The sequence below is a fragment of the Ambystoma mexicanum genome, chromosome 5q, assembly GCF_040938575.1.
Source record: "Ambystoma mexicanum isolate Mex_15411 chromosome 5q, UKY_AmexF1_1, whole genome shotgun sequence".
In the NCBI taxonomy this organism is placed as follows: Eukaryota; Metazoa; Chordata; class Amphibia; order Caudata; family Ambystomatidae; genus Ambystoma; species Ambystoma mexicanum.
This window is the reverse complement of record NC_090933.1, coordinates 595,861,990-595,887,625: the sequence shown is the minus strand read 5'-3', so window position 1 is coordinate 595,887,625 and position 25,636 is coordinate 595,861,990. Positions and strand designations below refer to the sequence as shown.

The window sequence follows — 25,636 nt, the reverse complement described above, 5'->3', positions numbered from 1 at the left end:
TACTTGAAAAGTCAGCTGTCCATAGATTTGTAGACTGGGTAACTCCCTGTTGGCAATATGGAGGTTAAAATCTAATCCTTGCTGGCAGAACAAAAGCTTAAGATGCGAGACAATTGTTCACAAATATCGCACCTTAGATACGATCCCTGATGCACATGATGCTGGGGTGGCCAATATGTCATGCACTCAGCTTAATAATGACGTCATCACTAAACCAATAATTGGAGAATAATGTGGGCGGAGCAGTGTTCCTATTCATACTAACGGGAACGGCGCAAGCACACTGGACACCATGATAACTGTGAACCCCTATACTGCTACAGATACCGTACTGCAGTCTACTTCAGTCTAACAAATTGTGTTGGGTCGTAATGTAGAAATAACATCTGATGATATGGATCCGGCCATGGTGCAAGAATTTAACATATATCTCCTGAACACCCGGTCTATGGATAAACATGCCATAGACATCCATCATTAAATTGTTGATAACCAAATTGACATAATGTGTGTACCGGAAACATGGCTGAAGGATTCCAGTGGCCCAACATTGACTTAGCCACACCTGCAGTTTCTTTGGACAGAACAGAGAAGACAGTAAGGGTGGCAGAGTTGCTATTTTAGCAGGACAAACGTTGTCTCTTTCAATGCCCTTTTAGTTGTGAGGGATGTGAAGTTGTGTTGGTTAAATTCGCTTCCCTCCCCTAATCACTGCATTAATATAATCTTACTATACCGCCCTTCAAGTGAGATGCCTTCTTTTAATGAATGCATATCTACAATACTGACCTCTCTGGACAGGCTTAATAGTCTCACTATTTTACCGAGAGATTTTTATAGATGGTTTGGTAACAATCTAGATATAAAAGCCACGTGTCTGGATCATATGCTAAAAAAACATAATTATGTGATTCACAGTGAAGATCCATCCCGTGTTAAGGGTTTAATGGGTATCAGGCAGGTAGTTGGGGCAAGCTGGGTCGAGGCTTGGCAGGCCTGGCATAGGCACACAAAGAATCCATAGCAAATCCCTCCTTTAATTCCTTCCTAGTGTTTGTAGTAACTTCCTGGTTACCACTTCCTGTTGCCAAACAGGAAGTGCATGATAACTCATGAGCTCTCTAGTGTTTGGATGTGGCTGGCTATATAACCCACAGCCAAGATTCTTCCAGTGCTTCGTGTTGCTTACTGTGAGCTGTATCAGCAACACACTTGCCGTGCTCTGGATCAGCCAGCATCTGCCTACCTGCTCCGGATCATCCTGCTTCTGCTTACCTGCTCCGGATCATCCTGCTTCAGCTTACCTGGTTCTTACTCCACGCCGCAACTATCTCCAGTCAAGAGGGGACTTCTACACCGGCACCTGTAAGAACAAAGAAGAACAGCGTTAACACGCGCACATCGGTAACGCTGCGCATACTCACTGAATCTTCCCGCGACGCTGGAATCCACGTTAGTTGCACGAGCGCACAAATCCCTGTAAGAAAGAAGAGACATTATTCATTGCGCTCGCTCCAGTAACGCGGACACTTATTTCACTGCACGCTCTCTCTCTACGCGGTGCATACTTGCCAAAAGCCTCTGTGCAAACTTACCTAACCACCAAGTCTCCAGTAGCACTGAATCCGGACTCGAGGTGCTAATACCACATCATTTCTCTTGCAAGGGAAAGGGAGAGACATCACCAGGCGCGCTCGAATTGAAGGCGCTGCGCAAACCTACCAGCAGCTAGCTTCTATACGCAGCGCTACTCACCCACAAAAATACTGGCAAACAAAGAACATCTGAACTCAGCCTACAGACATTGGCACCAATCACATGAGTGAATCGCGCCCCTGCAAATGCAGGATGGAGTGTGCACCCTACTAAAGATCAAGGTATGCCCATAGGGGGACATCACAGCGCACAGTAAAGAGAAGGGAAGGGCCCAGGGGAATCGGGTGAATTCAGGTCTGAGTGTACACCTTGTATTTGACAGGTATTCCTCCGGGTGAAACGGGGGAAGTGAAGACTTGGGGTCAAGGGAGGTTCGTCCATTGCTCCTGCAGAGACACAGGTGAGTGTGACAAAGGGTAATGTATTTTATTGGGTGACAGCTAAAAACCTCCAGGTTTGTCCTATATGTACCAGATCAGACCACCTGTTTGTAGCATTTGAACTTTTTAGCAGAAATTGTAATCATTTGCCAACAGATGAACTAAGAGACTGCATGTCTAGACTCATGGAGATCACCTCAGACACTGACCCACCTCACACATTGGCAATGGACTAAGAAAATCACTGGACTGCTTTCCTAAATCGAGTAGCCCCTAAGAAGAATAAGATAAAAGAAAGACCTAATAACCAAAGTTGGTTTACCCCTGCCCTTACTATATGTAAACAGGAGAAAATAAAAGCAGAGCGCCATTGGATAATAAATGGCAAAGGAAAACAAAGATGTGTGAAAATCCCTTGAAAAAGATATCGGAATGATATTTGTGAAACCAAAAGAACCTACTTCAGTACCCAGATTGAAGAATTCGGTAACGCTAGCAAAAAGCTGTTCAAAATTGTGACAATTGGAGAAACCTCCGGGTCAGTCTAATGTTTTTACTCCTACGAATGAGACCTGCATTGCGGTGCAAGTGAAGAAAGCCCACTCCAAAATTCTTAATAACATGACATTGTACATAAAGCTGACAGAGATACAGTTATGCATGCACGCATCTTTATCTATAAAACTGACGTTTTTGTTTAAACCTATTATCGGGCATCAAATGGAGAGCATATTAAGTAAAATGCAAGACCATATTAAGGAGAATGCAGCTGACATGTCTTGGGGATGTTATCCCATCTAAAGTGTATTCTTGCTAATGTCGAACTGTTCTCCTTTCTTGACACACTTAACCAACGCAGCCTTTGCCCATAATATTGTTCCAGACATTATCAAGAATGTATTGGTTCTCCAACATGGGATCTGGCATGGATTCACATGCTTATGAATATTCCCTGTGGTCAGGCTGGGAATCCTCAGTGAAAGAAACAGTTTCACTTACACTTACAAACTGTATTTCTCCTTTAAACCAATCGCTGTCTTCTGGGTCATACTGCCCCTAATCCAATGACAGTCCTCCCTAAGACCCTCCTCTTCAGATTTTTACTGCACGCGTCAGTGTTGGGAGTCCTTGAGTTTGCTCTGAGCTATTTGTATGTTTTTTCACGGTTTTCAACATAAGTTATTTTTTTGTTTCTAAGGAGCCTTTGCGCTCTCTTCTCCATCTGCCGACATCGGGGATCCGTTGGTGAATTTTAGTGCCCCTCAAGGGTGAAGATTCTTGAAGGCCACTGGGCCTACTTCGTGCCCTCCGACCATGATGGAAGAGAAGGTCCCTCTTCAAGCCCTGCACCAAATGCGGGCTACGGAACATGTTTGTGAAGGAGAAGCACCTGTAGTGCCTTTACTGCCTGCACCCGGACCACAAGGAGGTGGAGGGCAAAATTTGTCTCGGGTTCTCCAAGAAAACGAGGGACTGGCACAGTAGACTGGTGGCGTGGCTGTCATGGCCATTTGCCCTGGATCACAGGAGCTGCACCATCGGGTTGCGGGAGCAAGCAGTAGCATGGTTCACACACGTCCCTTTGGGACGTTTATACACAGGAGGCCCGGTTGGACTCAGTCCTGGTGCCTTTGGCTCCAGGCTCATGGAGAAACATAAGCAAGACTCTTTATTATGGGCAGGAGTGCTTTTCAGGAACTTTCCACGTGTGTGCAGTCAGTCTGGATGTGTATTTCCATCTTGAGCTGCATGTGCAACTTTCCATCTATAAGCTGCACGTGCAACTTCAAGGAGTGGCAGGGTGTGGCAAGCAGAACAGAACTAGCGGGCGTGGCCTTAAGAGCTCAGCTATAAAAGCCAACCCAACCCCAAGGCACACGCTTCACTTTAATCTGCATTCGCATGCAGCGTAACATTCACCACCGCCTGGGATAAAGCAGCACTTACCTTTGAAAATCCAGTCTCCTGCCCATACGCTTACCTCCTGGAGTCAGCATTCACCTGCATTCTTCACCGCTGAGCCTGGCGTCCATTCTTCATCCTCCGGAACGCAGGACTTCAGCTCTGCGCACCGCAGCACGACATCTTCATCCACGAAGGCGGACCCTATAAAAGGACAAAAGGTTTGACATTATGAACTTTCCGTTTGAGATCGCGCTTGCAAAATTCGTCGTGCTTATCCTTAAAAGCTCACTTACCTGCTGCCGGACTGCTGCGGGATCCTCCGCTCCTCATCTGGAGCCACCTCTTGCTCTATAGCTGTGCTGGGCCGCAATCACACCTATTTGTGAGAAAGATGGACATTATTACATAGCTGACAACAGGCTGTGAGAAAAATGATACAAATACTTCAAGACAAAGAGAAAACTGAAAGACACTTACCAGAAAGGCGTGGAATAGTCGCAGCTGGACTGGACACCACGTACGAAGGACGAAGGAATTCGGTCCTCATCCTAAATGCGCCCCTGCCAGAAGTAGCAGGACAGAGAGCTCACCATTAACAATCTACAGGTGAGCCTTAATGGGTCGATGCATGCTCACAGAAACCATGCTATGGAAAGAAGGAAATAGGCCAGCAAACGTACGTCCTCTCATATCTACGCAGAAGCAGTGTTCCAATTCATTTCAGCAGCCCATAGCCTATTTGCAGCGGGAGAAAGCAAATGGGGGGGGGGGTGGGAGGGGGTTCTACTTCCTGGGAGGGCTGCTACCGTGCCCCAACGTCCCTGCAGAGTCCAGGTGAGCTTAACAGTGACTCAACGTCAAGGCCTCTGGCCCGTGCGGCAAGCAGGGTCATGCCTCACCCAGGATCAACAGGTCCGAGCAGCAGTCTTTTTTTTTTTTTTTTTTTTTTCCCTCTCCCAACATCAATATTTTATTTATTGTCAAAGAAAAGAAAGAGAAAATTGACATCAGTATTAGCAAAAGCATAAAATATAGCACAGTTCATTCTTTGCGGCATCTGGCACTAGAACAGGGGGACCAGCGGTGAAGAACTCTGCCTGGAGATAGTGCTTCATCTTGTTGTTCAATCCAGCCAGCGGGCGGTTGGCGGTTTGTGCATAAGTGCCGGAAAGCGTCCTGCATAGGCCATGAATGGAGCCCATTTGTTTCGGAAGGGGTTTAGATTGCCCATACGAAGTGCTGTAATCTTTTCCGCTGTGACAATGTCCCAGCACTTAGCCCACCATAGCGGGATAGAGGGTCCTTCGGGGTGCTTCCAAAGTCGGGCAAGGGCAATCTTGGCTGCTGTTAACTATTGTGTGCACAAGCGGGCCACATTCCCCAATAGTGGCATGTCCCCGTCCCCAGTGTCCCCCAGCAGAATAATTCGGGGGTCCCAGGGAATGGAGAGGCCCGTGTGATTGTCTGGATGTGATTCAGCACTCCTCTCCAATAATGTGCTGCTTTCGGGTATTCCCAGAGAAGATGGAATAGCGGTCCCTCTTGGAGACGGCCTCTCCAGCAGTTTGGTGAGGGGCTGGCACCAGATTTGTACAGTTGGGTTGGCGTGATATAATACCTGTAGCATACCTTTTTATATCCTCCTTCCCTATTGGTAAGCAGTGGTCTTTTAAGTCCTGTGAGGGCTCCTCCTCCCTGGGGGCCCAGGATAAGGCCAAGAACCGCAAGTCTGAGTCCACCGTGTTTGCTGTGGAAGCGGCCCCAGGGTGGATAGGGCGATATCAACATCTCCATCTGACTCCATTGCCAGCAATCAAGCTCCCCCTCGAAAAGGAAGTCTACTCCGGCTAAACTTTGTGAGAAATCCGAGAAGCTGCGGACGCAGGAGAAGGCCGAACAGCCCAAGCAGGCCCAATCCACGCAGGCTAAAACCTCGCCGGCGACTGAGTTGGAAACTTCTGCAGATAAGGGCGCTGACCCTGCAAAGGTAGCCCCTGCAGCTCAGGTGTCCCTACGCCCAAGGCGAGCCACTGCCATAGTGACTTTGGCAAAGTCTGCTGGCACACCAGAAGGGGTAAATAGGTCCAGGAACCCTCTGGGGAGGGATTGGGGGGTGGGGGGATGAGGTGGCCCTGAAACTGCCCTCCAAGGCCATTAGAGATCCAGTTGAGGATGCCTCCGGCTCCGGTACCTGTGGGTCCCCAGGTCATTGATCATCCTCCAACAAAGAGAAAGCATCATCCGACATCCCCATTCTAACCCCTGCCACCGCGTACGGTCCCTTCTCCCCCAGCAGACCCAGGCACGGGTACGGATATGGCCACGACGATGACAAGGATATCGTTGCAGCGGACGTCGGATCCCCACATTTGGATGCTTCACATAGGGTGTCTGGTCTGAACCAGATGAAGTGGAGTCGTTCCACTCCATGATCTCGAGCCTCCGAGCTATTCCAGCTAGTGCCAGGGAAACTTAGGCAGGCTTCTTGTACCAGAGGCGCGAGACCAAGAGAAAGACTGTCATTGCGGTACCCCTTCTGGATGACGTTTGGGAAGAGGGCCTGGCCCTCCAGAAAGAACCCAAATGGGATAGGCTGGAAAAGAAGCATCAGGTACCGCACTCTGCACCCAACTTCCTGACGTCGCAACCATAGCCAGATTTTGTGGTATCGGCAGCCGTGAGGAAACGGGCAGCCAACCCGTCCTTGTCATCTTCGGTCCCTCCAGATAACGAGGGGAAGAGGATGGACGCCATGGGAAGGAAGGTGATTTACACTGCAGCATCCACGATCAAGGTAGCCAATGCACTGTAATTCCTAGCCAGGTACGACGGGGAGTTGTGGTACATGCTGGGGCCTATTCTGGAGTTCCTCCCCGACGATAAGAAGATTGAAGCATTTGCTCTCTTCCAGGAAGGGGAGGTAGTGTCTGAACATGCCATCATCGTGGCATTGGACGTCGCTGATACATCGTTCCGTCAAATGGGGATAAGTGTCTGCCTTCGTCACCGAGGCTGGATGAAGGCCACAGATGTCCGCCAGGAGGTCCAAGCGAAGGTGCTGGGCATGCCCTTCGATGAAGAGAACTTATTTGGGAAGGTCATCGGCGAGTCCCTCCAGGTCATCAAAGTGGATACAGAGATGGCCCATTCCCTGGGCATCCTCCAGTAGCACCGCTCTTCTTTATGCTCCCCCAGGGGAAAGTCTAGCAGGTCTTTAAAAGGTTCCTCCAAATCGTAAAATCAGCCTTTCAGATCCACGACTCAGGAAGTTTAAGAGGCCGTTGACAGGCCTACGGTAGCAGAGGATATCATCGCTGTCGCCCGCAGGACAGGACGCCGGTGCCGAAGCAAGCCTGAACTGGCCGGGATGTCGGGGACCCACTCATGCAGCCTGGTGGGAGGCCAGCTGACGAGGTTCGTCAGCAAGTGGAGAAAGATCACCACTGACAGATGGGTGCTAGATGCTCTAGCCGAAGGACATACCCTTGTCCTTCAACGCAGGTGTCTGCAGATCCCTCCGGTTGCCCGTCCGGAGCAACGCAACCCTCCGCTCATGTTATGGGTACGGCTTATGCTGCAAAAAGGGGCGATAGAGCTGGTTCCCCAGCGACTCAGATACTTTTTTGGTCAAAAAGAAGACTGGGCTGGAGGCCCATTCTAGACCTACGACATTTGAATAAATGCATCTAGTGCCAAAAATTCAGGATGATCACATTGCAACACATGCTCGGCCAACTGGAAAGAGGATACTTCTTTGCTGGACCTGGAGGATGCCTTCACGTCCCCATTCACAAGAAACATTGAAGATTTCTACGTTTTGTGGTGCAGGGACAGCACTACCAGTTCAAAGCACTCCCTTTTGGCTCGAAATCGGCCCCACCGAATGCTCATGGACTGCCTGGCACCAGTGGTGGCCCACCTACGCCTACAGGGCATACACCTATATCCATACCTGGAAGATTGACTGATTCGCGGCTTCTCGTGGGAGCTGGCTGAAGGGCACATGGAGGTGACCACCCGGCTACTCATGGATCTGGGATTCACTGTCAACTATCCAAAGTCCTGCTTAATGCATCACAGAACGCACTGTTCCTAGATGCCATACTCTATACGGTGTATTGCCTGGCATCTCTGTTTGAGGAGAGGATAGCAGCCATTCTTAGGAAGGTGCAGCAACGGTCATCGGCGAAGACGGCCATGGTGCGGTTCATCAAGTCGTTGCTGGGCATGATGTCATCCTGCATCTACCTCGTCTTGCTCTGCAGGTTGCAGATGTGACCCCAGCAGGAATTCCTGGATGCCTTCTGGATGCAGGTGTCCGGAAGCTTCACGGACACTAAATCCGTGAACGGCGAGTTCTGAGTAGACTCATGGGGTGGCCCCCCCCTTCGATCCTATGCATCAGGCCCCTCTCGAGTTCCTCTCGTGAAAGACGGCTTTCCTGGTGGCCATCACCTCTGCCAGGAGGGTAGGTGAGATCCAGGCCCTATCCTGCAAGCAGCCCCATACCTGTCTTTCCACGATTCGGGGGTCATGCTGTGGACGCACCTCTTTTATGCCGAAGCTTCTGCCAGAATTCCACCTCAACAAGCCTTTGGTGTTACCTGTTGTTTTTTTTCCTGAAGACTTTATCACTGGCTGAAAGGGCTTTGCACTCGCTGTACGTTTTTTGTGCCCTGACGTTTTATGTGAAACGCATGAAGAGTTTTCGGAAGACTTCTCAACTGTTTTTGAACTTTGGTCCTGTGAACCATGAGAAGGTCTTGTCCAAGGCTCCATCTGAAGGTGGGTCTCCGGTTGCATCATGCGCTGTCATCGGTTGGCAAAACGACCGATACCTGGCTGCCCGTGAGCCCACTTCACCAGATCGATCGCTGTGACTACAGCGTTCCTGTCTGGTGTGCTCTGCTGGACATCTGCAGGGCTGCTACGTGGAGGTCCACACACACCTACACAAAGATCTACTGCATTAACAGGGATTCCAGGGAGGAGTCCAGAGTTGGCCAAGCAGTGCTACGCAATCAGTTTGCTTGAGGTGAGTCTGTTCCTTGCCACTTCCCAAGGTTGTGCGATGTTGTACTGCTATGTATTCGTTATTCATGAGCATGTGGAGAAGGAACAAGTTACTTGGCTTTAACTATTGTTCTCCAGCATGGGTCTGGCATTGATTCACATGTAAACCCTCCCTCTGTCCCCTCTGCGGCTCTTGTTGGTCATACTGCCACTTTACCTGCTTACCAAATCTGAAGATGGCTGCCAGAGGAAAGGCTTAGGGATAGGACTGGAATAGGAGTGGGGCAGTATGACCCAGAGGACCGTGATTGGTTTAAAAGAGAAATACAGTTTGTAAGTGAAAATGATACTGTTTTTTTCTTTTACTGAGGATTTCCAGCCTGACGACTGGGAATATTCATGAGCATGTGAACCCATGCTGGAGAACAATAGTTACAGGTAAGTAACTTGTTCCTTACTCCATTGATGAAAAAATCAGGCCAGGATCTGAGGCTATACAGTGACCATAGGCCTATCGCAAATGTTCTGGCACTCCTGAAAGTAGTTGAAAACTGCCACGGTCCAATTGCAAGAGCTTTTGGAGAAAGCCACGATCTTTCATTCGAGACAATCGGGCTTCAGGTCCTACCGTGGCACAGAGACTGCACTTGTAGACCTGCAGACTCGGATGTTAAATGTTGTTGATAAAAGGAAATCGGGGCTGCTGATGTTATTGGCTCTATCAGCCTTCGATCTTGTAGATCATGATCACATTTTTAATATTTTGGCCACTGCATGTACAGCTGTTTTTTTAGACTAATGAGGGCTCTGTATCATCAACCAGCATGCTCTGGGAAACATTCAAGGTCTATATTTGCGGGATCGTGATGTCGGCAGAGTTCAGTGTCCTTAAAGACATCCGACGCAGTATAGCATGATGTAAGGGCAGAGTGAGGGAACAAGAGCGGGAGCTGGTTTATGATCCCCCTTGGGCTACATTGGCACAGATGAAAGAAGCAACTGACGCTTTTAGGACACATGCTGAACGGGAAGTTAAGTTCTTCGATGCTCCAATGTCTGCTAGGAGATGTGGGGAACGGGACAGACCTGATAAACTACTCGCCCGCATGGGGTGTCAGGAAAATGGCAGTGGGTGCATTCCATTTTATAACTGATACTACTGGTAACCTGGCAAATACACATGTGGCCATTAACGCTGTTTTTGTGGATTTTTACAGAGACCTTTACACTAATAAAGATTTGTGTACGCTAGAAGAAATGGGTGTTTCTTGATGCTCTACCGCTTAGTCAGCTTTCACAAGACACCAGAGTTCTCCTGGATTTCCCGATCACTCTGTCCGATATTTCCCACCCAATTGATTACCTGCCATCTGGGAAGGCCCCTGGAACTGAAGGCCTTACTGCTGAGCTCTACAAACGCTACAAGGAGAACCTAGCACCATACCTTTTGAGAGTATGGCAAGAAACCTTCGGACCGGTATGGCTCCTATCGCTCCCGCTCCTTAATTTACACAGATCTAAGAAGGATACTGGCTGCCCATCAAATGCAGGTTATGACATACCTTATTTTCCCCGACCAATTAGGGCTCATACCAGGTACATCCACAGCACTAAATTTGTGTTGCCTTTTCAATGTATTGGCACAGATAGATCCTGAAGTCCAGGCGGTAGCCACTACACTTGATATTCAAAATGATTGTGTCTTGGCAATTCATGTACGCTGTACTGTCGAAGTTTGGATTTGGCCTGGGGTTCCTTGCAGCTTTACGCCTCTTGTATTCATCGCCAGCGGCCAAGGTACATATTGATGGGTTGCTTTCATCAAACTTTGCGATGGGCAGATGCACCTGACAGGGATGCCCTCGGTCGCCCCCAATATGCGCTATTATCATTCAACCATTGGCAGACCTTATCCGACTCAAACGTAATCATTGAGGGATCAGAATCGCAGGGGACTCTCAGATAATTTCTCTCTACGCAGAAGATGCGTTATTATACATACGGGACCCCCGAGAACATTTGATGCCCATTATGCGGGATATTTAGTACTTCAGAGTAGTCTCGGGTCTATAGGTGAATTGTAACAAATTAGAGCTATTTCCCCTTACCGACGCTGCTACCTTGTCAAGATTTACAGGGATATAAAAGGACCCCTGTAACTGTCCGATATCTGCGGGTGGCGATTGCGAGACACGATTCCTTGCTGCATGACTAAAACTACGCTATATACATGACTCAACTGCAAACCAAACACACAAATTGGTCCCCTCACTATTGCTGGCAAAATAGCGCTCCTTAAAATGACAGTAATCCCTAAACTTCTGTATTTGTTCTTTAAATATACCGTTGTGGCCCGGTTGTCTTTTTATTTCAGGAGCTAGAAAACGAAATTTGTAAATTCGTGTGGCACTCTGGGGCAGTACAGTTGAAGTGGGGTATCCGAACACAACCATATGATATGGGTGGATTCTCTGCCCCAAATTTCTGCAGGTACTGGTTAGCCACAGAGGCACAATTTGCGGCCTCCTGGTTTGATGACGGCGTATTCCCCCCACTCATTTTCAGTTGGAGAGACACTGGGCTGGTGACAGAGATCTACAGTTGCTGGTTTTCCCTACTCAATTTGCTGATGACTGTAGATTTGACCCTGCTAGTAACATGGCATTAGCTTGGCGCAAGATATGTAGGGAGATAGGAGTGCCTGCCCCATAATCATGAGAATTTCCCCCTTTGGAATTGCATCCCCTCCTTACCGCGGGTTGATGCTAGGTCTTGTGGAGATTGGACACGACATGGGCTCCACACATTGGGTTCATTGTATTCTGAGGGCAACTTCATTCAGACAATCAACATTCCTGTGCTTGGGCGTGGTGCGACCTTGCAACGGTTGCAATACGCTGGCCTGTGTAGAGAATGTGGGAATTTGTGGAGTTGTTTCCCGGTAGAACCTGAAAATTACACTTTAGTGAGGCTTATTCTGACGGCAAGTGATAATCGACGCTGAGTGTCATCCTTGTATCACTTAATCCAAACTCCTGCAGACATACCACACCACACTACACCACACAGGGTAAATGGGCAGCAGAACTCCAAGATGGACGTCACCGTCGAGATGTGGTCTGATGTGTATGAAGACGTGCAAGGTGTCATAATTCTCGATGCCAACTGATAGAACTGAAAGTACTGCACCGGTTTCATTATACTCCGGATAAGCTACGTCTGTTTTCCAATGAGGGGACTGGGGCATACCCACGCTGTAAATCTTTTGATGCTAAATATTTTCACAGGATATGGAGCTGCCCACAATGTACACCCTTTTGTGTGCAATATTGTCAATAATGATTAAGACTATTGACCCCCCCCCACCCATGCTCTCTGTTCCACGTTTGTGATGCACCTCTAGGCAGCATGTGTAAATGTATAGGACTGTCTCCTCCTAGATGAGTTCGAATATACCTAATATGAACCACTGGTTGAAAGATGTAGTGTGGGCCAATGATATGGAGGAGCAGTGGGCTCACATGCAACCCGCTGAGACTCGTGCAAGGGATATATGGAACCCACTCGGGATGCATCTTCTATGTACGGCATCTCCGCCTATAGCAGACCCACCAATTTAACTTGCGTAAACCTTATTCACATTGATCGCATTCACTGTATGAGAACTGTCTTGGTCTGTTTCTATATGTAATCAAAATACATCCTCATGTACATTGCAATACCCTGTTTCGGGTCCTGCTGACCTGTCTTCTCTGCTGTAAATGATATTTTTACTGTAATGTGGCATGTGCTACCAAGTGTGCAAATAAAGGGAGTTTATAAAAATATATATATATTCTGGCCACTACAGTGCATTGCTCAGAAAATGCAGCATAATGGATTAAGTCTTTTCTCGCTTTAATAAAGATCTAGAATTTGCTGGGGAGACGCTACCTCCCAACCAGCCCTGATTACTTGTGGTGTGCCTCAGGGTGCCTGCCTGACTTATTGGAGAGCCTAGACATACAATGTACCAACTATGCTGATGACACGCATCTCATTATGGAGCTGAGTGGAAATTATGCAGTGGATGCCGAGAAAAACGATTTTCAAAAAAATACAAAACTTGATGTCAACAAATTTGCTCTGCCTCAACGTTGCAAAGACCAAACTTCTTATTTTTGGATCTACCCAGGCTAGAGTCAAGCCAGGAGCGGAGTACTCGGAGTGTATTATTGGTAATCACTGCATTGAGGTAGTGCAAAAAGTGAAAACTTTAGTCTTTTTCGAAGCCTCTATGAGTGCGGATGCACACACAGGTAATGTAGTGAAGAAATCCCAAAACCATCTGAGGCTGCTGTGACTGGTGAAATGTCTGTGTACATTTTTTTTAAAAACAGTACCACTCTGATGAGAGCCACTATAATGCTGAGGTTCGATTATTGTAATGCCTTACTGAGTGGTGCTGTTAAGGGATGCATAAAAAAAACTTCAGATCCTACAGAATGATACTGTCTGCATGATCAAAGGAGTATCAAAACAGGAACACATTTCGGTGAACAGAAGGGACTTGCATGGCTTCCGGTTGAAGCTATAATTTTGTTTAAAACCAATGTTTTAGTTCATAAATGCCTATATGGACTAGTAGCACTTTATCTAAGTGAGAAATGCATACAGAATAATTCTACATGAGTCACCTGCTCTTGTGATACTACGTATCTAACCTGCCCTCAAAGCAAATGTGCAAAAGGCAATGGTTGACGCTTTCCAGTGCAGGCAGCCTTAGCCTGGAACAAGCTACCTGCTGCTACGCGCAGGGAAAATAACCAGTGGACATTCTGCAAAAGCTTGAAGACATTGCTTTTCAGCTGAATTCTGCGCTATGCCTTTTTGTCTGCTTTTCTATGTCCTCTGTGCCTAGATGCCTGTGGGATCTGCCGCGAAACAAATAAATAAAATAAATAAATGAAGTTTAGGAACAACTGCAACAGACGCAGTTTAGTCTACTTGGTATGCACCGTACAAGCACTTCAAATCAAACATTGTTCCCAGATAGAGGCTAGATGGATAAGGCGTTTGCTTTTAGGCCATCACATCCAGATAGAAAAGACCTTCGACCGTAGGGGTTACAAATCTCTAGATACCATCCTCTGGTTGAAGAATGCCTTTGCAAGGGAGGAAATTGCCAGCACTAGACAAGAGTGCAATATCGCTTGGCGAGCCCTCCCCCTCTGCCTTTTCCAGCTCTGTGCATTACACTGAACAATCTGCCTATTGCTACATTGAACAATCTGCATATCATTACAACAAGGTATTTTTTGAAAATCCAAAATTAAAAAACAAAACCCTTGAATGTTCTTGGAGTCTGTGGCAGCCGTCACCAAGTTGCTGTCCTGTGAGCCCTATTGAATAATGCACTCAAATTGTCTCGACTGCTTTGAGCAGCATGACTATGGTGCAGGGGGCATGGGAATCCAAATCTTTGGATACCACTTTCATTTCTGTAGTTGTCTTTGTGTCAGGGCAGTGCTACTTCCCCTGCAGCCAAAAGACTGTGATAATAACAAGAGGTCTTAAACAGTTCTACCATAGCTGGTGTGCATCTGAACACTGTGAGCCCTATCCACCTGTATTAAACAGTGATGGTATACAGTCCTCAAAAAAGGATTCTACATTCCCTCTATCTTATCTGGCAGGTCAAGAAGGGTGGGTATGGGTTCTTCTGGATCTGCCCTCCAAATCGCATCTCTGCCATCTGCTTCTTAAGTGTATTTTGGAGTACTGCCAATACTCTTTTCTGGTTTTCACCTCTTCCATTAAGGATGCACCTTGATAAATTGCTTGGCAGGACTGCAGAAGCCGAACAAGGTCCTGTCTCATTTGTGCCATTGATAGAGAGAGCAAATATATTTTCTAGGGAATTTGTTGCCTTCAAGGATCAATAATCGCAAGTCAGCGTAGGATGGAATTGTAGGCCAAAGATGCTGTTCTCTTACGGTCCTCTGAAGACCTCATGCATATTGACGAGGCCTCTTCTGCTCTTCCCCAATATCTAGTGTGGATAGGCCAAAGCCCCAGTGGAGCACAGACAAACTGATACACTGCAGCTGGTTGCGGGATCAATTAAGCACATTGGTTACCACAATGTAGAGAGCTTGGATTAAGTGTAGCACAAACACCACATCATGTCACAGTGAAAAGACCCATCAACTGTATATACAGTTTGTCAATTAGAGCAGAGAGCAAATAGCAATGCATTTCAGTTAAGATTCTGCAGCTGGAACCTTTGGAAATTATGAAATCAATAGTTATTCAGTATACTCATTTGAAATTGCTGTATCAGGTTGTGAATAGTAATGCTTTACTACTTACATAGGAATTAAAACGTGGCCACTGAGTAAAATCCAGCCGCACCCTAGCTTCTGAAGACCAGGCAGAACAATGCAGGAGGGCACCCTCCACTAATTGGCCCACGGGACCAGTCACCAATAGCGCTGGCACAGAATGGGGAAAGAGCATCCCATGCCAACCAGCAGGCTTTAGTACAATGGAAGCAATCCACTGCTGTAGAATCTTTTTTTTGCTCCCTTACAGGATACAGGTACCAGCAGCCACTATGCTCCACGCTCCAGCAGATTGGATGCACGAAGAGGGAGGCTCGGGGAGGCCCGGGGGGGCCAAGTGAGTTTACAAAACTGCTCCTTCTATACTTTTGCCACCCCGCCAAATGGATTCAGACCAGTAGGCACAGCTGTGAGCAGGAAGCCCTCACCCGCCCAATGTTCTCTGAAAGTCACTCTGGCAGAACTGTCACTACATGGACACCACAGCCTCCAGCGAAGGTAGGAACAGTTTGTCAGTATTTATTGGGTGTCCAAGGTGATATTTTAGTATGCAGGAATGCTCAAGGCAGAGCTGTGAAAAGGCACAGTTCTCCAGCATGGGGTCTTACATGAATTCACATGCTCATGAATATTCCCTGTCAGGATGGGAATCCTCAGTAAAAATACAAGCAGTTTCGCTTTAAAGCTAAAACGGCTCATAGCTTCTATAACCTATTGCTGTCACTTTGGGTCATACTGCTCCAACCAATGACACACATCCTCCTAAGCTCCACCCCTGGTGGCCATCTTCAGATTTTTACCGCATGTGTTCATGTTGGGAGTCATCTTGTTTTTCTCCTTGGTATACTGATAACATTTTCCAATTTTTGCAAGAAATTGCCTAGATTTAATTTGTTTTCCTCTTCGGTCATGTTGTCACCATCAGCGGCCAGGGACTCGCTGCCCGATGAGATCCTTCCATTGCCAGATCTCTCTACCGTGGGTGGGCGCAGGCCTAGGTCTGGGCCTGCTTCACACCATGGTGGACGCAATGGGAAAAAGCCTCTTCCAAGCCCGTGAACATTTCGGCCTGAAAAACATCTTTATCGAAGATGGGCACCTCAAGTGAATCTGCTGCCTACATCCTGACTTTGATGCTGATGGATGTTCCATATGCCAGGCCTTCTCCTCCAAGACTCGGAAGCACCGCCATAGTAGGATGGTGGCGTGGATTGAGGAAGTGAAGGCTTCCGACACGGTCTCTGTGCGCAATCAAAGAGCATGCTCACTCTGAAAAAAAGCGGTTGAGATCCTTTGAGGACACTTCCCCGTGGAAGATAACTAAAAAGGCTAAGTTGTCTGACGCTCTGACTTCTTCGTCGACTACCTCCACGGCTGCAAAGCCCAGGTCTCAGAAACACTGGTCGCCATCACCCTCACCGTTGATGGACAGTTTGCCGTCAAGCTGCCGGATTCTTTCTGCCAGAAAATCGATGATGCCAGCGATGAAGTATAAGACCATGTCAACACAGAGCCTGTCAGCAGACCCATCGCCGACTTCACAGTCGACAACTTCATCGTCATCACTCACCCCATCGACTACCTCAACTGCCAAGTCTGTTGCCCCATCGACGACTTAGTCCATGAAGGCTCTTCTTCTGTGAACTACCTCAATACTGTCCACTGTAGTCACTGTCTCCACAAAGTTGATTGCCATGGTTTATAGTCATAATGTCGAAACCAATAATGTCAAGTCATTTTTTTGAAAAAAATGTCTAATTTTTTTTTAATGCATTTTTTTTTCGAAATGGGGGGTTCCCCCAAACCCCCTTATTTTACATTTTTTTTACCCATTTTTTTTTGTATCCCGAACCCCAAAATAAATATATAATTTTAAAAAAACAGAATTCAACATTATTTTTTCGAAAAAATGACCGACCACAGATTGCCATCCCAAGGGTTGACTTGCCACCTAGTCCTCCGTCTGCGATACCAATGACAGTCTTTTCAACCAGCACCATTACCTGCTCCACAGGCCGCAGTGATGGCATCCTTTCCTAGGGGCTCAGATTTGGAGAGATAGTTGCCTCAAGCTCTCTGTTTTCTAGACCCACCAAGGCTGTGCCACTCTTCACCCTCTCTCATTTGGGGCCTCTCAGGGGGTCACCCCCAGTTGCAGCAACTCGTTCCTCAAGTCCTTCTGATGAAGACCTGATCCCATTTTGCCAGTGCCTGGGTAAAGGCAAAGGGATCAACCGTCTCTCCTGCCATCTTGACCTCATAGCCCTGCCCTTCAGGGACCAGCAGGGGCTCCTGCAGAATCAAGGAACATGTCAATGGACATTTGAACGACTCTTCACATGCTGGTGTTAGAAATCCAGCAGAATCTACCAGTTGCACCCTCGCCTGTTCCATTGCCCAGGCCCTCCAAAGCCCCCCGCTGATACCGTCTCATTGAACCCCGGCTACCCCTCGACAGTTGCTGGTGGCACTTCCTCCTGTGGTGGAAGAGGCGGCGCATACAGACACTGATGCCGATAATGTCACACCCCAGGATACACAGGGCACTGATGAGTTAAAAGGCCCCACTGGTGGGGAGCCTTCCGACATCGACGTTCCCTTCAGGGATTCTCCGCCAGACTAGATAGGTTTGTTCCATTCCATGGTCTCCCTCGCAGCAAAGTGGTTCAACTCATCCCTGAGGAGAAGAAAAAGGAAGATTACCTTTTCGAGTGGTAGGAATCTACCAAGTGGACAATTTTCAGTTACCCTTCTGGATGACATTTGGACGGATGGCCTCATAAGGACCCCGGGCACAGCCCAGGCAAAAAGGGATTGTTTGGAGAAATAAATACCTGGTCCCAGACATAGCCCCGAAGTGCCTCCAATCTCAACTGTCAGCGGACTCTGTGGTTTCTGCTGCGGCTAGAAAGAGGTCCTCTAACCCTTCTTCCTCTTCTATGTTTCCTCCTGATCAGGAGGGTAAAAAGCTAGATTTGACTTGGAAGCATATCATAACGGCGGCGTGTACAATCGAGGCAGCCAATGCCTAAGCCATTCTCTCAAGGTACGACACAGAGCTTTGGTATAAGTTGGGACCCATCCTTGACTTACTCGAGGAAAACAATAAGGCCAAGGCGCTGGCTTTGCTCCATGAAGGAGGGGTAGCCTCGGACCATGCAATTGCCGTCGCCCCGTATGTCGCTGACTCGTGCCAAGGCTGGCTCAAAGCCAGTAACATCTGCACAGATGTGCAAATAAAAGTGCTATACATGCAGTTTTGATGGTGACAACCGGTTTGGGAAGGCAGTTAACAGCGCCCTGCAAGCCATAAATACCAACAGACGGCACGTTCATTGGGGGCTCTCCAGCAGAAGAGGCCATCCTTTCGCTGCTCTAGAGGGAAGGTTTATAGCTCCTCCAAAGGGTTCATCTTCCCCTATTGTCAGCCCTCTTAGTCAACCAGGTGGCATATAGGGGGCATTCCCAGGCCTACAGAAGTGGCAACCAGAGTCTGTGCACTCCAGCATCCAGAATGCAGACGCTAAAGCAATCCTGGCCCAGCCCCGGTCCTGCACCCTCACTTCCGCACCGAAGTTGGAGACCTATTCTAGACTACGATGCCTCAATAAATTCCTCCAGTCCCAGAAGTTCAGGATGGTCACGTTGCAGCATGTGCTCATCCCACCGGAGGAAGATTTCTTGGCGTCCCTGGACTTGAAGGGAGGGAAGATGGGGTTGGGAGGGAGATGGGATTGGGGTTGGGGGGGTGGTGGGGGGTAGATGGGGTTGGGGGGAGATGGGGCTGTGGGGCAGGAGGGGCAATGCTTATTTCCACATCCCCATTCATCGCAAACACCCGAAGTTGGTTAAGGAAAGACATTCACAGTTCAAAGCCCTTCCATTCATGCCCGAAGTCGGCCGTGAGGGTGTTCACCAAGTGTCTAGGTCCGGTGGCAGTGCACCTTCATCGCACTGGGGCCTTGCTCAATGGATATTTCTTGTCCCATTTTCATCTGGCAGGTGTTCTGAACACAATTGCTGACTCTCTCAGCAGGGATCTACCGTCCTGCCATGAATGGGAGCTCCAGCAAGCGCAGGTGTCTCGTCTCTAAACCAGTGGGGGTCTCCCTCAAATCGGCCTCTTTGCAAAAATGACCAATAGCAAGTGTCAGAGGTTTGCCAGCAGATATCCTCCGCAAAGGAGTCTGGGGGGTACACCTTCTCATTCACTTGGGAGGACCTCCTGCACGCATTCCCGTCTATCCCTCTGTTGCTTTCGGTGATCAACACACTCTGATGTTGCCACTGCAAGATGATCCTCATTGCACTGGCGTGGTCCAGGCAGATCTGGTACTCTGACCTTCTCCATCTGTCAGTGGCCCCAGCCATCAAACTGTCTCCCTTTCCATCCTTGCTTTCCAGAGGAGGGTCAATCCTGCACCTTGACCCTGAGCCTTGCGGCCTGGCTTCTGGATCCCTAGAGTTGGACACTACTCGCTGCCTTTAGAATGCAAAAAACATTCTGGCCAGGGCACCCTGTACATTAGCCTGCTACAAACACAAGTGGAACTGCTTTACAGTGTGGTGCCGGTAACAGAAGGTATCTCGGCTGTGCATAACGGCGCAGCAGCTTTTTCTTTACCTGTTCTCGATTGTCCAGTCTGGCCTTGCCCTTGCATCCATCTAGGTACTGTAAGGAAGGCATGGTATCAAAGTAAAAACAGGCGTGTGGATTTTTACTTTGTGTCAGGATTTGCCCATGCGACTTTGGTTCTTGTCAGATTTGACCTGTGTCGCGTCTGCAGAGTAAAACGGAAGAAAAACCTGCTCTGTTTTAAATTTAAATGTGTGTACTCTTGAAAGATGCACCAAAACATACTAAATCTTTGTCAATTTATTGTTTTGCTTTATCATTTTAGCCCTTCTCGTGACACGTGGTTCGGCTCCTGAGCCTTTCTCAAAACCGGGCTATAATTCAAATTTTCCTATTTGAATGCTATCGACATTGTGCATAGACATTGGTAAACAGTAAAAATAAAAATGACGACGACAAAAAATACTGGTTGGAGATGGGATGATTGGTTATGGAAGGTCAAAGAAAAAGAAAAAATACATAGATAATTTAACATATTGATCATATCCCATATTCTCGCAAGCTCATCTCCAATATCTATTCTCAAATTATTAATTACTTGTTTAGTTTACTGAAATATATTAGGGGAAATCTCACAATGAAAGCATTCTCATGTGCCTATTAAGAACCATTGCATGGTTGGAAAGTACTTCCAGTTGCCTTACCTTCCATGCATTCCTGTGTCTGATTCACTATTTTGCCCTTTTATTTACGTCCTCTTTCATTCATGGGTTAATCCCTGCTGCAAAAATATATATGACCATGCATTATGCAGTGCTAAATTAAGCAGTAGCCACCTAAAGTCCCGTAGTGGCTTATATCGATTCAAATATGCTGCATTCTCACTTTATCCACTATGTCTAGGCAAATATTAAAACTGGTTTGTATGGGCCCAGTCTGATCTACTTGGTATCATTCTAGGTTCATACCTGCTTGTCACCCGCTCGAAACGTTTGCGTCATCTCTCCTAGTCAAGCCGAGTGGCCGGAGCCATCTCCCTATTGATAGTCGTTTCCATGGTGACCCAGAAATGGCTACGTCCTTTGCGTTTCGCTGATGCATCTGGCCGCCATACTTTGGGAAACCGCATTAAAACCCACATTGCTTAAATTCAGTGCGCCCAACCATCATATTGTATTATAATGAAATGCAAATTATACATTCAATTCCTTTAACTGTATTCGAATTTGAGGATCTGTTTCATATGGCTCCGCTGTAACAAACTCGGGTATTATGATCTTGTTATTGAATTCTACTCTCGTATCTTTATTAGGTGTTGCTATTGCAATAGAAATTTATCTGAAACAATGCATTGTAATGAACATCAGTCATCCTAAATATCAGAGCTGCATGTTGACAAATGTCTACTTATGAACAGTTTCATTTCAATCTCCTAATAGGTGTTGGGTTTCTGTCTCATTGTTAAAAATATGCCTATTTATTCTAACTATATTGCATTGCCATTCAAACACGTTCCATTGTACAGATGGGAGCTTATCAATGTATATGCCTCACTTATCCACTCACCTTGTTAGGCATTTATGTTTCCAATATACGTTCCATCATTATGTGCTTATGATGATTTCTCAGCTCTAATCTCAGAGTAATTGCATTTTATTAATAGTCTGTTATTTAATCTTAACACATAGGTAAGTCTTAATTGCCACATATGTTAACTACGTATACAATATTGAAATCCTACTGGGTAGGTTTAAAGAAATATTAAATATCCAATTAGCCGTACTGGTGCAGCAAAGTGCCATGTTTTATACATACTGTCATCAGTCACTGTCCTGTGACTGTAGGGTTGGCTTTGTCGCAGCAGCATTTTTATTAACAAACCGTTCCTTCACAGGAATGAGGCCATCTCATTATCTTTAGACCTCTGTTGCCTCGAATTTGCATATTAGCTTTAGCATCTTCTCTTTGTCGCTGCCTCTTTTACCTATTTTAATCTTTCTCAAGCCATTTTATCTAATTTCTTTCTTGTTCTCCAACTGGTGGTTGGTTTGCCAGTGTTGTGCTAAAGGAAATTTAGGGTCTTAACTTCCAATAGTCGCAAAATGCTCCCTTATCCTAGTTCTTAGCTCCCTTATTGTGCTCCCTATATATACCTGGTTGTAACTACAAATTATTGCGTAAACAACAAACTTGGATTTACAATTAATACTGTCCTCAATTCTGGTTGTTGATCCTTGCTCATCCATAAATATTTCGGAATTCCCGTGTGCGTATCTGCACATCGTACATGTTCCACATTTCCCAAAGCCTTTTTTGCTTGGTTGTAGCCATGTTCGTGCTTCTGTGTCGGTACATCTGGTAGCAGCGATGGGCTCAGACTATTTTTCAGAGTTTTGGCTTTTTTGAAGATGATTCTCAACCTGTTCCTGCAGGTGTAGTTCCAACCCGAGTAAATGCCGACGTTTCCTCCAAATCTTATGCATCTGATAATGGTTGCTACAATATTTGCTCACAAAGCTGATATTTTGAACTTTCTTCGTGTCCTTTCTCTTCTGATTCAAAGTGTCTTCTCTTGACAAGTTACTTGCTTTCTCTCGTGCTACATTGATGCTCTTTAGTCGGTATCCCCTCTGTTGAAACTGCTCTCTAAGCAAGTCACACTCCTTTATAAAGTCTAGTTGATCCTGACCATCGTGTCAGGCTCTTATGTGCTCACTGTCGGGATATTCCTGATCATTGGTTCATAGTGAGAACTTGTTGCCTAGAGTGCTGAATTAACCTGTTTCTTTCCTAGATGTACAGGTTTTGAGAGGTTTCCCTGCTACATATATTGTCAAGTCTAAAAATTCTATTTCAGTCGTACTATTATTTTTAGAGAGTTGTACCCCAAAGTCATTCTGATTAATTGTTTGTAAATTCTTCTAGTTTGTGTTTTCCCTTTCAATATTCGGACGTCATCTATATAATGTGACCATGTAACAACTCTTTCAGAGAATGCCGCGTCTATATAGTCAACAGTCTTCAAAGAAGCCCATGAATAGATTTGCTATTGCCGGGGCATACTTGCTGCCCATTGCAATCCCTTTCGTTCGTGGAAAAATACTTCATTAAAGATGAATATGCTGTGGTCTAGAGTTGCTTGTAGGTTTTCCTTTAACATCTCCACCTTCTGGTAATGGGAGGGAGGCTGAGTCCTCTCTAAATACATACTCAAAGTTTTAATTGCCAGATTGTGTCTAATTGATTTATATAGGACTCAGACATCCAAAGTAGCCAGTAAGTATTCAGATTTCCATTCTATTCCTTCCAAATTCAGCATTACATTTGTGGTGTACTTTAGATATGCTGGCAGCTTTGTGACTCATGGGCGTAACATTTTATCCAAATATTCCAATATCGTTTCAGTCGCCCATCCAATTCCGCTCAATATTGGTCTAGCTTCCAAGATTAGGTCATACTCCTTGTGTATCTTTGGAAGAAAGTAAATGGTTGGTAAAGTCGCCTGACAACTGGGACTATTCATTGGCATGTGAATCCATGTAAGACCCATGCTGGAGAATAGTAGTTGCAGGTAAGTAACTAATTCCTTACCCGTCGTCCTCTTGGTTCCGACCCCTCTATTTCAAAAGGTGTAGTTACTGGGAAGAAAGTGCTCTGAATAGGATGTTGTATGTGGGGATCGCTCTGGGTAGACCTGGTTCCTTTAATCTTGGTCTGCTGCTGGCTATTTCCTCCTCCTCCTTCATGGTAGGGCTGCAAATAATCTCTTCTAGACCCTGGCTCTGCTTCAAGGTGCTCAAGTTCTCAATTCGGTTCCAATCTAGTGTATGACTTGTCTGTTACTTTCCTTTTTTCCCCCTTTTCCCTTGGTTTAGGCCTCAAAGCATGATGCCGCCCCTCTCGGGGGGGGGGGGGGGGACGTTTCTGATTTTGCATGATTATATTAATCAAAAGGCTCTTCAAGCTTAATTCTTGCTAGTATAAACTACCATTGATTACTTTACTCTGGGAAGTATTAACGCAATCTACCTCCAATCACTTGATTAGCTGTGTGGGAGCTCCCCTTCTCTTTGGGGAATTATTACATGCTCATTTTACTTTTCCACTTAAAAATGCACACTTGCGGGAGTAGGGCCATGCAAGTCTGTCTCTATAAAAGTCTTCTGGCATGTGTATAAAGTCCACAGGAGGCTTGACTGGTACAGAGTGAGGATTACTTCCCTGGAATCTGCAGCAACCCTCCTTCATTGATGGGGTGGCACCATAGTAGCCGTAGTAACCTGTGATCTCTGGCCGTAACCAAGCCCTGTTGGAGGATCTGGTTCCCATGGGATTTGTTTTCTCCCAACCGGATGATCTGGCACCAGACATGACAATAATGGGGTCAAGGGAGGTGTGACAATTCTTGGAAAAGTGGCAGACCCAGGTGCAGCTGGAAATAACATGGCTGCCGGCACGGTTATGATGTTGCGTCTATTGTCCTCGTGCGTGAGTGCTCGTGGAGTGTGGGAATGCGGTGGCATCATTGTGTTCGTGAGAGTGGTGGTTGACAACTGTACTGGCCGAATGGGACGCTGGTGCCCTCGCACAAGGCTTACGCTGTTTCTAATAAATAAGCCTGAACCTAATGAAGGCTGGTGTGCGACTATCATTCTTCATTTCTAACACACTGGAAGTAAAATTAGCAGAGGTCGTCTGAACTGATGCTGGCCACATATGTGAACAGTGCCCTGAACTGTGAGATTGAGACCCTTTGAGATTGGGGAAATGTTTGGAACTGTGATCTCAGGGCTGTAGGGGACATTGGTTGCCTCAGTAAAATCTCTCTGTATAACTGACAAGAAAGAAAGAACAGCCCTGTATGTTGCTGTGGTTTTAACCCCTTTTATTCTAGATTCCCATCTGGGCTGGCTAGATTTTGGAAACTGTGGGAGGGAAGGGATTCCTTTTCTGTCCTGGCCCCATCTGTTTTACTGATCACAATATGAAGTCCTCTGTCAAAAACACTGTTCAGTAATGTGGTACAAGTTGTTAAGGACCCCATCTTAAACATAATATTGATCAAAGTAATCAACCAAAAACCATGCAAATCGAGCAATACTAGTCTATGTAATGTTCATTCACTGACTGGAACAATAATTTTCTTCCACTAAAGCCATCCGATACATACTCCAGGACACTTCTCCAGCTTTCTGCATTTCTACAAAAAAACACGCCTGCTTGCTCGCTCGGATCTCTAGATTTCTTAAGGATGCCCAGTTACAACTAGCCCAGAAGAGTGACTAACGCTTCTGTCCATAACCCAAGCTTTGGAACTGGATCTCCTACAGCATCACAGAGCTCCATCCTTCTGCCTTGCAGGAAAGCCATAAAGTGTTTATTCTTAACCACCTGTGTGCAATTGAGCTGCTTGTTTCAACTTCATACTGTTGCTGTCCCAGCTCAGCTGAACACTGCATGATTTGAGGCGATTCAGATTGCAATGAATTGAATATATTTGATAATGGACTACTTTGGGTTTTGCAGAGGCTATCTTTGGTGAATGTTTTCAGTTTGCATTGCTTGCTGTGAGCAGTACAGTATATGGGAGTCAGTAATGTATTAATTGAGCTTCATTGGATACATCGGACGTTTTTGGTATATCTGCACTATAATTTCATGTTATTTCTTTGTTTAGGAGGCTGGTCGCATTTTGAGGTCTGCTGTTCAAAATATGTCCTCTACAAAATCACCTACACTGTCGAGATCTCCATCTAATGAACTGGGTAACCTGAATGTTTTTA

The 25,636-nt window shown here is 46.5% G+C and overlaps 1 protein-coding gene across 1 annotated transcript in view; it reads left to right on the top strand.

Moving 5' to 3' along the window:
- Window positions 1-25,636, top strand: part of LOC138497532 (kinesin-like protein KIF20A) — a 1,316,984-nt gene that overhangs the window by 346,600 nt on the left and 944,748 nt on the right. Inside the window, exon 6 of the mRNA XM_069621067.1 lies at window positions 25,531-25,618. Coding sequence (XP_069477168.1) covers window positions 25,531-25,618 — 88 coding nt within the window. The remainder of the gene's footprint in view (window positions 1-25,530; window positions 25,619-25,636) is intronic.